This window comes from Anoplopoma fimbria, chromosome 20 (genome assembly GCF_027596085.1).
Source record: "Anoplopoma fimbria isolate UVic2021 breed Golden Eagle Sablefish chromosome 20, Afim_UVic_2022, whole genome shotgun sequence".
NCBI classification, from domain to species: domain Eukaryota; kingdom Metazoa; phylum Chordata; class Actinopteri; order Perciformes; family Anoplopomatidae; genus Anoplopoma; species Anoplopoma fimbria.
This window is the reverse complement of record NC_072468.1, coordinates 28,136,519-28,150,101: the sequence shown is the minus strand read 5'-3', so window position 1 is coordinate 28,150,101 and position 13,583 is coordinate 28,136,519. Positions and strand designations below refer to the sequence as shown.

Here is a 13,583-nt window from a genome sequence, read left to right as displayed (position 1 = left end):
CTGCGCCTTGAGATCCTGTCCATGAAAATCACAAACAGGATTGGTGACAATGGGCAGCCCTGGCAGAGGCCAACACGCACTGGGAACAAGCTCGACTTTGTGCCGAGTATCCGGACACAGCTCTCACTTTGGTCATACAAGGACCGAATGGCTCGTAGTAACGAACCAGGTACCCCATATTCCCACAGTACCCCCACAGGACTCCCCGAGGGACACGGTCGAAGGCCTTCTCCAAGTCTACAAAACACATGTAGACTGGATGAGCAAACTCCCATGCCCCCTCCAACAGACCTGCAAGGGTAAAGAGCTGGTCCACTGTTTCACAGCCAGGACGGAATCCACATTGCTCCTCCTGAATCTGAGGTTCGACAATCGGCCGTAACTTCCTTTCCAGCACCCTGGAGTAAACTTTCCCAGGAGGCTGAGCAGTGTGATACCCCTATAATTGGAGCACACTCTCCGGTCCCCCTTTTTGAAAATGTGAACCACCACCCCGGTCTGCCACTCCACAGGCACTGTACCTGACTTCCACGCGACAGTGAAGAGACGTGTCAACCAAGACAGCCCAACAATGTCCAGAGCCTTTAGCATCTCCGGTCGAATCTCATCCACTCCTGGCGCTTTGCCGCTGAAGAGCTTTTTAACTACCTCAACGACCTCCGCCAGGCATATGGACGAGTCTTCCCCTGAGTCTTCAGACTCTGCCTCTTCCACAGAGGACGTGTTGGTCGGGTTCAGGAGTTCCTCAAAGTGTTCTTTCCACCGCTCGACAATATCCCCAGTCCGGGTCTGCAGTTCTCCCCCCCTGCTGAGCACAGCCTGAGAAAAGCCCTGTTTCCCCTTTCTGAGTCGTCTCACGGTTTGCCAGAACTTCCTTGAGGCCATTCGAAAGTCCTTCTCCATGGCCTCGCCGAACTCCTCCCACACCCGGGTTTTGCCTCAGCAACCGCCGCAGCTGCAGCCCATCTGGCCAACCGGTACCTGCCTGCTGATTCAGGAGACCCCTGGGCCAGCCAAGACCAAAAGGCCTCCTTCACCGCTGGTGTCCATCAGCAGGTTCTCGGATTGCCACCACGACAGGCACCGATCGCCTTCCAACCAGAACTTGTAGCAGCAGCTTCCACAATGGAAGATCTGAACATGGCCCACTCGGATTCCATGTCCCCAGCCTCCCCCGGGATGCACAAGAAATTATTCCGGAGGTGGGAGTTGAAGACTTTGTGGACAAGATCCTCAGCCAGACGTTCCCAGTTCACCCTCACTACACGTTTGGGTTTACCGGGTCTGTCCGGCAGCCTCCCCTGCCACCTGATCCAACTCACCACCAGGTGGTGATCAGTTGACAGCTCTGCTCCTCTCTTCACCCGAGTGTCCAAGACATACGGCCGCAGGTCTGATGACACAACTACAAAGTCGATCGTAGACCTTTGGTCTAGGGTGTTCTGGTACCAAGTACACTTATGAACCTCCCTATGCTCAAACATGGTGTTTGTTATGGACAGTCCATGACTAGCACAGAAGTCCAACAACAAAGCACCACTCGGGTTCAGATCGGGCAGGCCGTTCCTCCCAATCACACCCCTCCAGGTTTCTCCATCGTTACCCACGTGAGCGTTGAAGTCTCCCAGAATAACTATGGAGTCCCCAGTCGGCGCCCTTTCCAGAACACCACCCAAGGACTCCAAGAAGGCCGCGTACTCCGAACTGCCGTTTGGTGCATAGGCACAAATTATACTATTATTATAATAACAATAATTATTATTATAATTAACCTGTCTGTCCTCTACCTGCATCTGATTGATCTGTTGATCAATGAAGTGAAACCAGAAGGACAGGATATTTGTTATTGATCTGTTTATTGAGGGATTGTCTCCACACGGCTCTCAACATGGCTGCGTCTGAGCCGGCGGGTAGCAGCTAACAGGGCTAATGGAGCTAACACTGTTTACCTTTACCTGTCGCTCTGACGACGTTCTCACCTGTATCACAACACAAACATGAAGTCAAATGTTTTCATGACATTTTATTTTTGAGAATGAAATAAAAACTCAAGTCGGTTTAGATCTACAAACCAGTGACGTGCTTTTATTTTATAAAATCCTGTCTCGCTTTGTGTCATGATTTATTACAATGAGCTGTGACATCATCACCGGCCTCCAGGTAAAAACATCTCCAAACTTTATTGATTCATGTCATCAGGTCAAAGGTCACCTGTGGCTCCGATTGGCCCGCCACACATGGCAGTGGAATGCCTCGCGGTGATTGGCTCCCTTAAACCACGCCCCCAAGAACAAAAACAATCACTCATTATCTCTAATCGATCAATCAGGAATTAATTAATGTGGCAAAGAAAACAAACCGTAATGACAAACACTTCATTAGTCCTTAATTAGTTCTTAACGAGGGAATGATGTAAGTCAATGTTAAACTCCCTTATAGACAAAGTATATCAAGCAGCTCCTCCACTGGCCTCCTTCACATAATACTGAAGGGGGGGGGTTGGCACTGTCCGTGGGGGAGGAGGACCAGACACGAGGAGTCAATTTAAGCAACACTCCAAACGTGACTTTAAGAATCAGAGAAGGAATGTGTGAAAGCAGGAATCATTAAGAGACGAGGGGGAGAGAGAGGGGGAGACACCTCCCTCACATCCACCTGGAGAGGAGCAGCAGAGGGGGAGGAGGAGGATGTGAGGAGGGAGGAAAGGAGCAGGAGGATGTGAGGAGGGAGGAAAGGAGCAGGAGGATGTGAGGAGGGGGGGAAAGGAGCAGGAGGATGTGAGGAGGAGGAAAGGAGCAGGAGGATGTGAGGGGGGGGAGGAAAGGAGCAGGAGGATGTGGGGGGGGAGGATGTGAGGGGGGAAAGGAGCAGGAGGATGTGAGGGGGGAGGAAAGGAGCAGGAGGATGTGAGGAAAGGGGGAGGAAAGGAGCAGGAGGATGTGAGGGGGGAGGAAAGTTTTGGCCATAGAGTTTGACACTGTCCTCCATAACATCCAGCAGGAGAGGAGGAGGTGGAAGGAGGAGGAGTAATAGGAATGTTTGGCCATGGGGTTCTGCCGTCCTCTGCAGCAGAGGAGGGAGGTGGGGGAGGAGCAGCGGGGTGAGGAGCAGGTTCAGCAGGAGTTGAGCTCCTCCATGGTCTGATTCAGAGTCGCCTGAAGCTCCATGTTGGCGTTTCTGGCCGAAGTCAAAGCATCTGAGAGGAAACAGAGGTCAGAGGTCAAATCAATGACATCAGTGTGAAGACTTTTAAACAGCGTAGGAACCATGACATCATGATTCTGAAGAAGAACACGTCTCACCTTCCAGCCCGTCGATGGTTTTCTCCAGTTTGGCGACTGAACGCTCTGCAGACTCGGCTCTGCTCTCCGCCTGCAAACAGGAAGTGAACCGATCGTTATTGATTATTTCTCTTATTTACATTAAAACATGAAGATGAGATTCATACTAATAATTAAAATCTATTCAATTAAACCACGTTCTTCTTTTATGGTTATTTAGTTATAGAATTAAGTCAGCGGGTCACAGGTGACAAACAGGAAGTCAGAGTCTCACCTCCTTGAGTTTGTTGCTCAGGTTCTTGATCTCCTCTTCGTACCTGTCTTCCTTATGAGAGTACTGAGAGAGACAGACAGAGAGACAGCCAGCCAATCAGAGAACCAGGTGTACGGACCACAGCAGCTAACAGGCGAGTATGACGAGTCTGCTAACAGGCGAGTGTGACGGGTCTGCTAACAGGCGAGTGTGACGGGTCTGCTAACAGGCGAGTGTGACGAGTCTGCTAACAGGCGTGTGACACGAGTCTGCTAACAGGCGAGTGTGACACGAGTCTGCTAACAGGCGAGTGTGACACGAGTCTGCTAACAGGCGAGTGTGACGAGTATGACGGGTCGGCTAACAGGCGAGTGTGACGGGTCTGCTAACAGGCGAGTGTGACGGGTCTGCTAACAGGCGAGTGTGACGAGTCTGCTAACAGGCGTGTGACACGAGTCTGCTAACAGGCGAGTGTGACGAGTCTGCTAACAGGCGAGTGTGACAAGTCTGCTAACAGGCGAGTGTGACGAGTAGGCTAACAGGCGAGTGTGACGAGTCTGCTAACAGGCGAGTGTGACGAGTAGGCTAACAGGCGAGTGTGACGAGTCTGCTAACAGGCGAGTGTGACGAGTCGGCTAACAGGCGAGTGTGACGGGTCTGCTAACAGGCGAGTGTGACGGGTCTGCTAACAGGCGAGTCTGCTGCTAACAGGCGAGTGTGACACGGGTCTGCTAACAGGCGTGTGACACGAGTCTGCTAACAGGCGAGTGTGACGAGTCTGCTAACAGGCGAGTGTGACGAGTCTGCTAACAGGCGTGTGACACGAGTCTGCTAACAGGCGAGTGTGACACGAGTCTGCTAACAGGCGAGTGTGACGGGTCTGCTAACAGGCGAGTGTGACGAGTCTGCTAACAGGCGAGTGTGACGTCTGCTAATGCGGGTCTGCTAACAGGCGAGTGTGACGGGTCTGCTAACAGGCGAGTGTGACGAGTCTGCTAACAGGCGAGTGTGACGGGTCTGCTAACAGGCGAGTGTGACGAGTAGGCTAACAGGCGAGTGTGACGAGTCTGCTAACAGGCTAGTGTGACGGGTCGGCTAACAGGCGAGTGTGACGGGTCGGCTAACAGGCGAGTGTGACGAGTCGGCTAACAGGCGAGTCTGCTAACAGGCGAGTGTGACGGGTCGGCTAACAGGCGAGTGTGACGGGTCGGCTAACAGGCGAGTGTGACGGGTCGGCTAACAGGCGAGTGTGACGGGTCGGCTAACAGGCAGGCGAGTGTGACGGGTCGGCTAACAGGCGAGTGTGACGGGTCGGCTAACAGGCGAGTGTGACGGGTCGGCTAACAGGCGAGTGTGACGGGTCGGCTAACAGCCGTTTGGTCACAGAGCCACTCGGACCATCTAAACTATGTTTATCTGAATGTCCGTTCTACTTTCACTCTATTTCTATGTTCGGTACACGATGACATCACTGTTGGATCTGACCACTCCCACCAGTGATGCTCAACCAGTTACACCAGTATTCATGACTCCTCCCCCTCCTCCTACCTTCTCAGTCTGGGCCTCCAGAGACTTTGCACTAGTGAAGACTGTTTTCAGCTCCTCCTCCAACCCTCGACTCTTACTGCAGGTCAAAGGTCAAATCAGTTTGGGTCAAACAGGTAAGTTGTCTTTGTGTTAATTGGTGTTGGGCTGTTTCAGAGTTCGTTTAGTGGAAACTCAGACCAGTGAAATCAGCTCCTGATGAACCATCATAGACTCTGAATGCAGCTGCAGAGACTCCGGTTTACATCAAACCGCCGTGAGTTCACTGAACCTGAACAGCTCGTCACACAGGTGTCGCTGTGATGCGTCTTCAGAGTTTATGAAAGGAGCAGCAGGTTAAAGTCATGCAGAGAGCAGCAGGAGGAGGAGGAGCTGAAGCAGCAACTAAAGGTCAGAGGTCATAGGAGGCAGCAGGAGGAGCTCTCCTCTGGTTTGATTGACAGCAGGTGGGAGGTCAGGTGACCTTCAGTACCTTGTCCTCAGACGCCTGCAGGCTCTTCAGTGATTGGTCGAAACTCCTCAACTGCTCCTCCAACCTCCGAACCTTACTGTTAGACATGTGGGTACGTGGACAGGTGGAAATACAAGCAGCGGAGCATGCAGCAGCATCGACACGTTTCCATGGAAACAGACAGGAAGAGAAAGATGATGCAGAAGGATTAGAGCTGTTAGTGAAGCAGTGACATCACACTGAGGGAACAAGACCTACGCTCATTCTGACATACAACTAAATCTGAACATTTACAATAACGATTGATAATTTGCTTTAATAGTAATAATAAATATAAATGTTTGACAAACGAGGATAATCGATGCATCGCCTGCTGAATCTCAGCGGCTGAAAGGAAGGATTCTTACTTAGCTCTTAAATTATTCAGCTATTTCACAAAAAAAAAAAGTTCATCAGTTTATTTTTTATACAATTTCTGGATCATAATGTCAGACAAACTGTTGGATTGAATGATGAACTGATCAGACTTTGATTCAGGGTGGGGTTTTGTTTTATTTTTTATATCGTCTGTTTCTTGCATCCTAATTATTTTATTTATTATTTTATATTATATATATATATATATATATATATATATATAATAATGACTAATAACTAATTATAATTTGTTATAATAACTAATCATAATATAATACCAGATATGATAGGGGTGTCCTAGATTTAGAATCAATCTGATTGGTCCAAAAAATTTGTCTTCTTGACTTTCCAACAGAATATATTTCACAACAATAGAACTGAAACTGGGCAGCTTCATGCTGCAAGAGGCTGTTAGACATTAGACAAGCATGTGTGTGTGTGTGTGTGTGTGTGTGTGTGTGTGTGTGTTATAGACCTCTCTCCCTGCTCAGCTCTGTCTTCAGCTCGTTCCAGTTCACCTTCCACCATCACCAGTTTACGAGCCACCTGTCAATCAAACACATCAGTATTACAGTATGACCAGTGGGAGTACTTAAGCATAAGTAGTATCAGTATACAAGAACATAAGCATAAGAAGTACAAGTAAGTATATATATATATATGTCTAAGTACATAAGTATAACAAGTATCAGTATACAAGTAGAACACTATCGGCTAAGCTAACAGGTAGCTTGCTAGTTAGCTTGCTAATCAAACCACGCTTTCATGTTAACATTAAATTGGCCACAGAACACGAGAGCAACAGCAGCACAGCGTCAAGGAGGAGACTTCACCTGAAGGAGAGCAGGCAGGAGCTCCAGAGCTAGCTGCTAGCTAGCCAGCTCAGGCTATGACTAGCTAGCTAGCCAGCTCAGGATACGGACTAGCTCGCTAGCCAGCTCAGGAGAGAGGGCCTCAACTAACACGGCTCTGTTGACTTTCTCAGAAACACTCGAGTGAGTGAACGTTAACGAACATGTTCAGAGGAATAACTCCACACGTCTGACATCAAAGGAGAATATAAAGTGGTCTTGGTACCTCTTCATATTTACGGTCGGCCTCCTCAGCGATCAGCTTGGCTTCTCTCAGCTGAACCTCCAGCTGCTCCATCTTCTCCTCATCCTTCAGAGCTCTGTTCTCTATCACCTTCATCCCTCTGAGAGACAGACAGGGGGAGAGAGAGGAAAAGATTGATGAATCTGTCTCCACTTGTTTGAGAACTAAAAACCTCCAGGTGCGTCTCACCTCTCGCTCTCGTCGGCGGACTTCTCCACCTCGTCCAGCTTGTGGAGGGTGGTGGACAGTCTCTCCTGGACTCGCTCCAGGTTGTCCTCGCTGAGCTGCAGACGACGACTGAGAGATGTCATCTCCGCCTCCGCCTGCAAGACACACAGCAGGGAGGAGAGCGCCCAGAGGTCAGGTTCACCCGTCTCAGGTGTGACCACTAAACTGAACTCTGTGTGTGCGTGTGTGTTCTCAAAACACCTCACATTCCTCTTTCAACACAAGTATGTGAGGCATGTAACACAACCTGACAGACCCTCACCTCCACAGGTGTGTGTGTGTTCAGGTGTGCATGTGTGTACCTCCTCTCTGCTCCTCTTCTCCTTCTCCACCTCCTTCTGCAGCTTGACGGCTCTGTCCTCGGCATCCTCCGCCTGCTCCTGCAGCACTTTGATCTTCTTCTTCACGGCATCGATGCTGTTCAGTCCTCCACTCATCTTCTTCTTCTGCTGCTGCAGGAGGAACATCAACATCACTGTGTTTAATATTTCTATCAAGTAAAAGTACCTGAAACCTCTTCTTCCTCTGGTCCATAGAGCTCCATTAAAACTCATCAATGAACATCACTGTGTCCTTCATCATCATCGTCATGCTGGTAAAACAGTAAATGAGTTTTAATATTTAAAGTAACACTATATATTAATATATACTCACACAGTACCCGTGTGCTGTACCTCACCGGGTGTTATTAAATATTTATTGCATATTAAACTCTATTTGTTCAATACATTACATGTTATTTGTTTGTATATTATGTTGTAAAATAATTGCATATTAAACTATTTATGGACAATACATTACATTGTATTTGTTTGTTCTTTATATATTTATTGTACATTATGTTATTTATTTGTTGAATATTAACTATACATCTTTAAAAGATAACAATTGTATTTTTTTGTTCATTATACATTCATTGAATATATTTTGATATCATATTATGGTATATATTTATTGTATATTATGTCATATTTTTATTGTACATTGTCAGATATTTATTGTATATTATGTCATATATTTACTGTATGTTGTGGTATATATTTACTGTATGTTGAGGTATATATTGAGGTATATATTTACTGTATATTGGGTATATATTTAGGTAAATATTTACTGTATATTGAGGTATATATTGAGGTATATATATTTTCTGTATATATTTTCTGTATATATTTATTGTATATTTTCTGTATATATTTATTGTATATTGAGGTATATATTGAGGTATATATTTAATGTATATTGAGGTATATATTTACTGTATATTGAGGTATATATTTACTGTATATTGTGGTATACATTTACTGTGTATTGAGGTATATATTTACTGTATATTGTGGTATACATTTACTGTGTATTGAGGTATATATATTTACTGTATATTGAGGTATATATTTACTGTATATTGAGGAATATGTTGAGGTATATATTTACTGTATATTGAGGTATATATTTACTGCATATTGAGGTATATATTGAGGTATATATTTTGAGGTATATATTTACTGTATATATTGAGGTATATATTTACTGTATATTGAGGTATATATTTACTGTATATTGAGGTATATATTGAGGTATATATTTAATGTATATTGAGGTATACATTTACTGTATATTGAGGTATACATTTACTGTATATTGTGGTATACATTTACTGTATATTGAGGTATATATTGAGGTATGTATTTACTGTATATTGAGGTATACATTTACTGTATATTGAGGAATATGTTGAGGTATATATTTACTGTATATTGAGGTATATATTTACTGCATATTGAGGTATATATTGAGGTATATATTTACTGTATATATTGAGGTATATATTTACTGTATATTGAGGTATATATTTACTGTATATTGAGGTATATATTGAGGTATATATTTAATGTATATTGAGGTATACATTTACTGTATATTGAGGTATACATTTACTGTATATTGTGGTATACATTTACTGTATATTGAGGTATATATTTACTGTATATTGAGGAATATGTTGAGGTATATATTTACTGTATATTGAGGTATATATTTACTGTATATTGAGGTATATATTTACTGCATATTGAGGTATATATTTACTGTATATTGAGGTATATATTCACTGTATATTGAGGTATATATTGAGGTATATATTTACTGTATATTGAGGTATATATTTACTGTATATTGAGGTATATATATATTTACTGTATTTTGAGGTATATATATTTACTGTATTTTGAGGTATATATATTTACTGTATATTGAGGTATATATATTTACTGTATATTGAGGTATATATATTTACTGTATATTGAGGTATATATTGAGGTATATATTTACTGTATATTGAGGTATATATTTACTGTATATTGAGGTATATATTTACTGTATATTGAGGTATATATTGAGGTATATATTTACTGTATATTGAGGTATATATTTACTGTATATTGAGGTATATATTTACTATATATTTACTGTATATTGAGGTATATATTTACTGTACCCCTTTTGCTTTCTCGCTCTGCAGGTTTCCATGAATCGTTGTGGTACCTGGACCGTAGTCGTGCCTCCTGCCGTGAGCCGACTGACACCCACTGCTACTTCCATTATTATTATTAGTCACATTACTATCCCTATTTTCATGGCTATAATTCTACTGTAATAATTGCTGCTGTTATTATAAGTAGCCTTATTATATGAATCATTTATGTCATACATTGAATGTGTTGTATCTCTGTTATGCTGTTCATTCTGTACACATGACATCTATTGACTTCTGTCCATCCTGGGAGAAGGATCCCTCCTCTGTCGTTCTCCCAGAGGTTTCTTCATTTTTTCTCCCTGTTAAAGGGTTTTTTTTAGGGGAGTTTTTCCTTCCTGTGAGGGAAGGACAGAGGATGTGAGGGTGTAAGGACAGAGGATGTAAGGACAGAGGATGTGGGGAAGGACAGAGGATGTGAGGGTCTAAGGACAGAGGATGTGAGGGTCTAAGGACAGAGGATGTGAGGGTCTAAGGACAGAGGATGTCTCATGTGCACAGATTGTAAAGCCCTCTGAGGCAAATTTGTAATTTGTGATTCTGGGCTATACAAAATAAACTGAATTGTATATATTTACTGTATATTGAGGTATATATTGAGGTATATATTTACTGTATATATTTACTGTATATACTTTATATTGAGGTATATATTTACTGTATATTGAGGTATTTACTGTATATTGAGGTATATATTGAGGCATATATTGAGGTATATATTTAGTTCAGTTTATTTTAGTTCAGTTTATTTTGTATAGCCCAGAATCACAAATTACAAATTTGCCTCAGAGGGCTTTACAATCTGTGCACATGCGACATCTTCTGTCCTTAGACCCTCACATCGGCACAGGAAAAACTCCCCTACTTACTGTATATTGAGGTATATTGAGGTATTTACTGTATATTGAGGTATATATTTACTGTATATTGAGGTATATATTTACTGTATATTGAGGTATTTACTGTATATTGAGGCATATATTGAGGTATATATTTACTGTAAATTGAGGTATATATTTACTGTATATTGAGGTATATAGAGGTATATATTTGAGGTATATATTTACTGTATATTGAGGTATATATTTACTGTATATTGAGGTGTATATTGAGGTATATATTTACTGTATATTGAGGTGTATATTGAGGTATATATTTACTGTATATTGAGGTGTATATATTTACTGTATATTGAGGTGTATATTGAGGTATATATTTACTGTATATTGAGGTGTATATTGAGGTACGTATATTTACTGTATATTGAGGTATATATTTACTGTATATTGAGGTATATATTTACTGTATATTGAGGTATATATTGAGGTATATATTTACTGTATATTGAGGTATATATTTACTGTATATTGAGGTATATATTGAGGTATATATTTACTATATATTGAGGTATATATATTTACTGTATGTTGAGGTATATATTTACTGTATATTGAGGTATATATTTACTATATATTGAGGTATATATTTACTGTATATTGAGGTATATATTTACTGTATATTGAGGTATATATTTACTGTATATTGAGGTATATATTGAGGTATATATTTACTGTATATTGAGGTATATATTGAGGTATATATTTACTGTATATTGAGGTATATATTGAGGTATATATTTACTGTATATTGAGGTATATATTGAGGTATATATTTACTGTATATTGAGGTATATATTGAGGTATATATTTACTGTATATTGAGGTATATATTTACTGTATATTGAGGTATATATTGAGGTATATATTTACTGTATATTGAGGTATATATTGAGGTATATATTTACTGTATATTGAGGTGTATATTTACTGTATGTTGAGGTATATATTGAGGTATATATTTACTGTATATTGAGGTGTATATATTTACTGTATATTGAGGTGTATATTTACTGTATATTGAGGTGTATATTGAGGTATATATTTACTGTATATTGAGGTGTATATTTACTGTATATTGAGGTATATATTTACTGTATATTGAGGTATATATTTACTGTATATTGAGGTATATATTGAGGTATATATTTACTGTATATTGAGGTATATATTTACTGTATATTGAGGTATATATTTACTGTATATTGAGGTATATATTTACTATATATTGAGGTATATATATTTACTGTATGTTGAGGTATATATTTACTGTATATATTTACTATATATTGAGGTATATATTTACTGTATATTGAGGTATATATTTACTGTATGTTGAGGTATATATTTACTGTATATTGAGGTATATATTTACTGTATATTGAGGTATATATTGAGGTATATATTTACTGTATATTGAGGTATATATTGAGGTATATATTTACTGTATATTGAGGTATATATATTGAGGTATATATTTACTGTATATTGAGGTATATATATTGAGGTATATATATTGAGGTATATATTGAGGTACATATTTACTGTATATTGAGGTATATATATTGAGGTATATATATTGAGGTATATATTGAGGTATATATATTGAGGTATATATTGAGGTACATATTTACTGTATATTGAGGTATATATATTGAGGTATATATATTGAGGTATATATTGAGGTATATATTGAGGTATATATTTACTGTATATTGAGGTATATATATTGAGGTATATATTGAGGTATATATTGAGGTATATATTTACTGTATATTGAGGTATATATATTGAGGTATATATTGAGGTATATATTGAGGTATATATTGAGGTATATATTTACTGTATATTGAGGTGTATATATATTGAGGTATATATTGAGGTATATATTGAGGTACATATTTACTGTGACTCACACTGACGTAGTGTACTTCTGTAATTAGCACGTTAGCTCCGGATGCTAACAGCGGACCACCGCCCTGTTAGCATGATAGCATGTTAGCTAGCGTTCAGAGCTCGTGGAAACCAGACGGGATGTACCTGAGTGACGTCTCTTACCTGTCCGAGTCTTCTGAAGAAAACACACCTGTGGCTCGAGCTTCACCTGACACCGTCACTTCCCTGTTAGCAGGCTAGCTAGCTGTTAGCAGGCTAGCTAGCTGTTAGCAGGCTAGCGGAGCCGCGGGGGACAAACTTCGGCTCGGGGTGGCTCTGGCTCTGGCTCTGGCTCTGGTGCGGGTCTGGGTCTGGGTCTGGGTCTGGGTCTGGTTCTGGTTCTGTTCAGGTTCTGGTTCGCCGCTTCCTCGTCCAGCCAACTCCCAACAGACGACGACACCCTCTTCCTCTTCCTCTTCCTCTTCCGGGTTAAATCCCCTCCACAGGAAGTGACGGAGAGGAACTTTCAAATTAAAAGCGTCTTCAAAGTAACTCAATGGATACAAATCTCAGTTTTTCAACCCAACTGTTTACATTTTATGGGATTTTCTAGAAAAGGACATTAGAAATAAATATTTAGAATATATAACAAGCTGGTGAGGAAGCAGCTCTGTCTGGAGTCAGTGAGAGCAGGATGAAGTCAAACTCAGAGACAAGGACTCACATACATGTACATACAAATATATACATATATATATATATATATATATATATATATATATATATATATATATATATATATATATATATATATATATATATATATACATATATATATATATATATATATATATATATATATATATATATATATATATATATATATATATATATATATATGTATATATATATATATATATATATATACATATATATATGTATATATATATGTATATGTATATATCTCCATGAGGAACTGTGGCAGCTGGGCAGCTCTTTTCATTCTACC

General features: G+C 40.6%; 1 protein-coding gene across 2 annotated transcripts; it reads right to left on the bottom strand.

Moving 5' to 3' along the window:
• Positions 1-2,858: 2,858 nt before the first annotated feature.
• LOC129109133 (tropomyosin alpha-3 chain-like) lies at positions 2,859-13,072 on the bottom strand. 2 transcript variants are annotated; one of them, XM_054621119.1, is made up of 9 exons: positions 12,758-13,072; positions 7,573-7,722; positions 7,232-7,365; positions 7,025-7,142; positions 6,423-6,493; positions 5,552-5,627; positions 3,556-3,618; positions 3,303-3,372; positions 2,859-3,196 (listed from the first exon to the last, which is right to left on the bottom strand). In XM_054621119.1, exons 2-9 carry the CDS (start codon positions 7,705-7,707, stop codon positions 3,114-3,116), a joined length of 750 nt encoding a protein of 249 aa, XP_054477094.1. In that variant the 5' UTR covers positions 7,708-7,722; positions 12,758-13,072; the 3' UTR covers positions 2,859-3,113. The 2 variants fall into 2 exon arrangements, with proteins under 2 accessions (XP_054477094.1, XP_054477093.1); XM_054621118.1 differs by lacking the exon at positions 5,552-5,627 and adding an exon at positions 5,083-5,158.
• Between the last annotated feature and the right edge of the window lie 511 nt (positions 13,073-13,583).

Bases quoted from the DNA above. Each gene is read 5' to 3' on its own strand.
- LOC129109133 (XM_054621119.1), bottom strand. From the start codon at position 7,707: ATGAGTGGAGGACTGAACAGCATCGATGCCGTGAAGAAGAAGATCAAA. The intron at 6,494-7,024 runs GTACCAAGACCA...TTTGATTGACAG, and splicing joins CCGACCGTAAATATGAAGAG to GTGGCTCGTAAACTGGTGAT. The intron at 3,373-3,555 runs GTGAGACTCTGA...TCCTGTTTGCAG, and splicing joins TGAGCAACAAACTCAAGGAG to GCGGAGAGCAGAGCCGAGTC.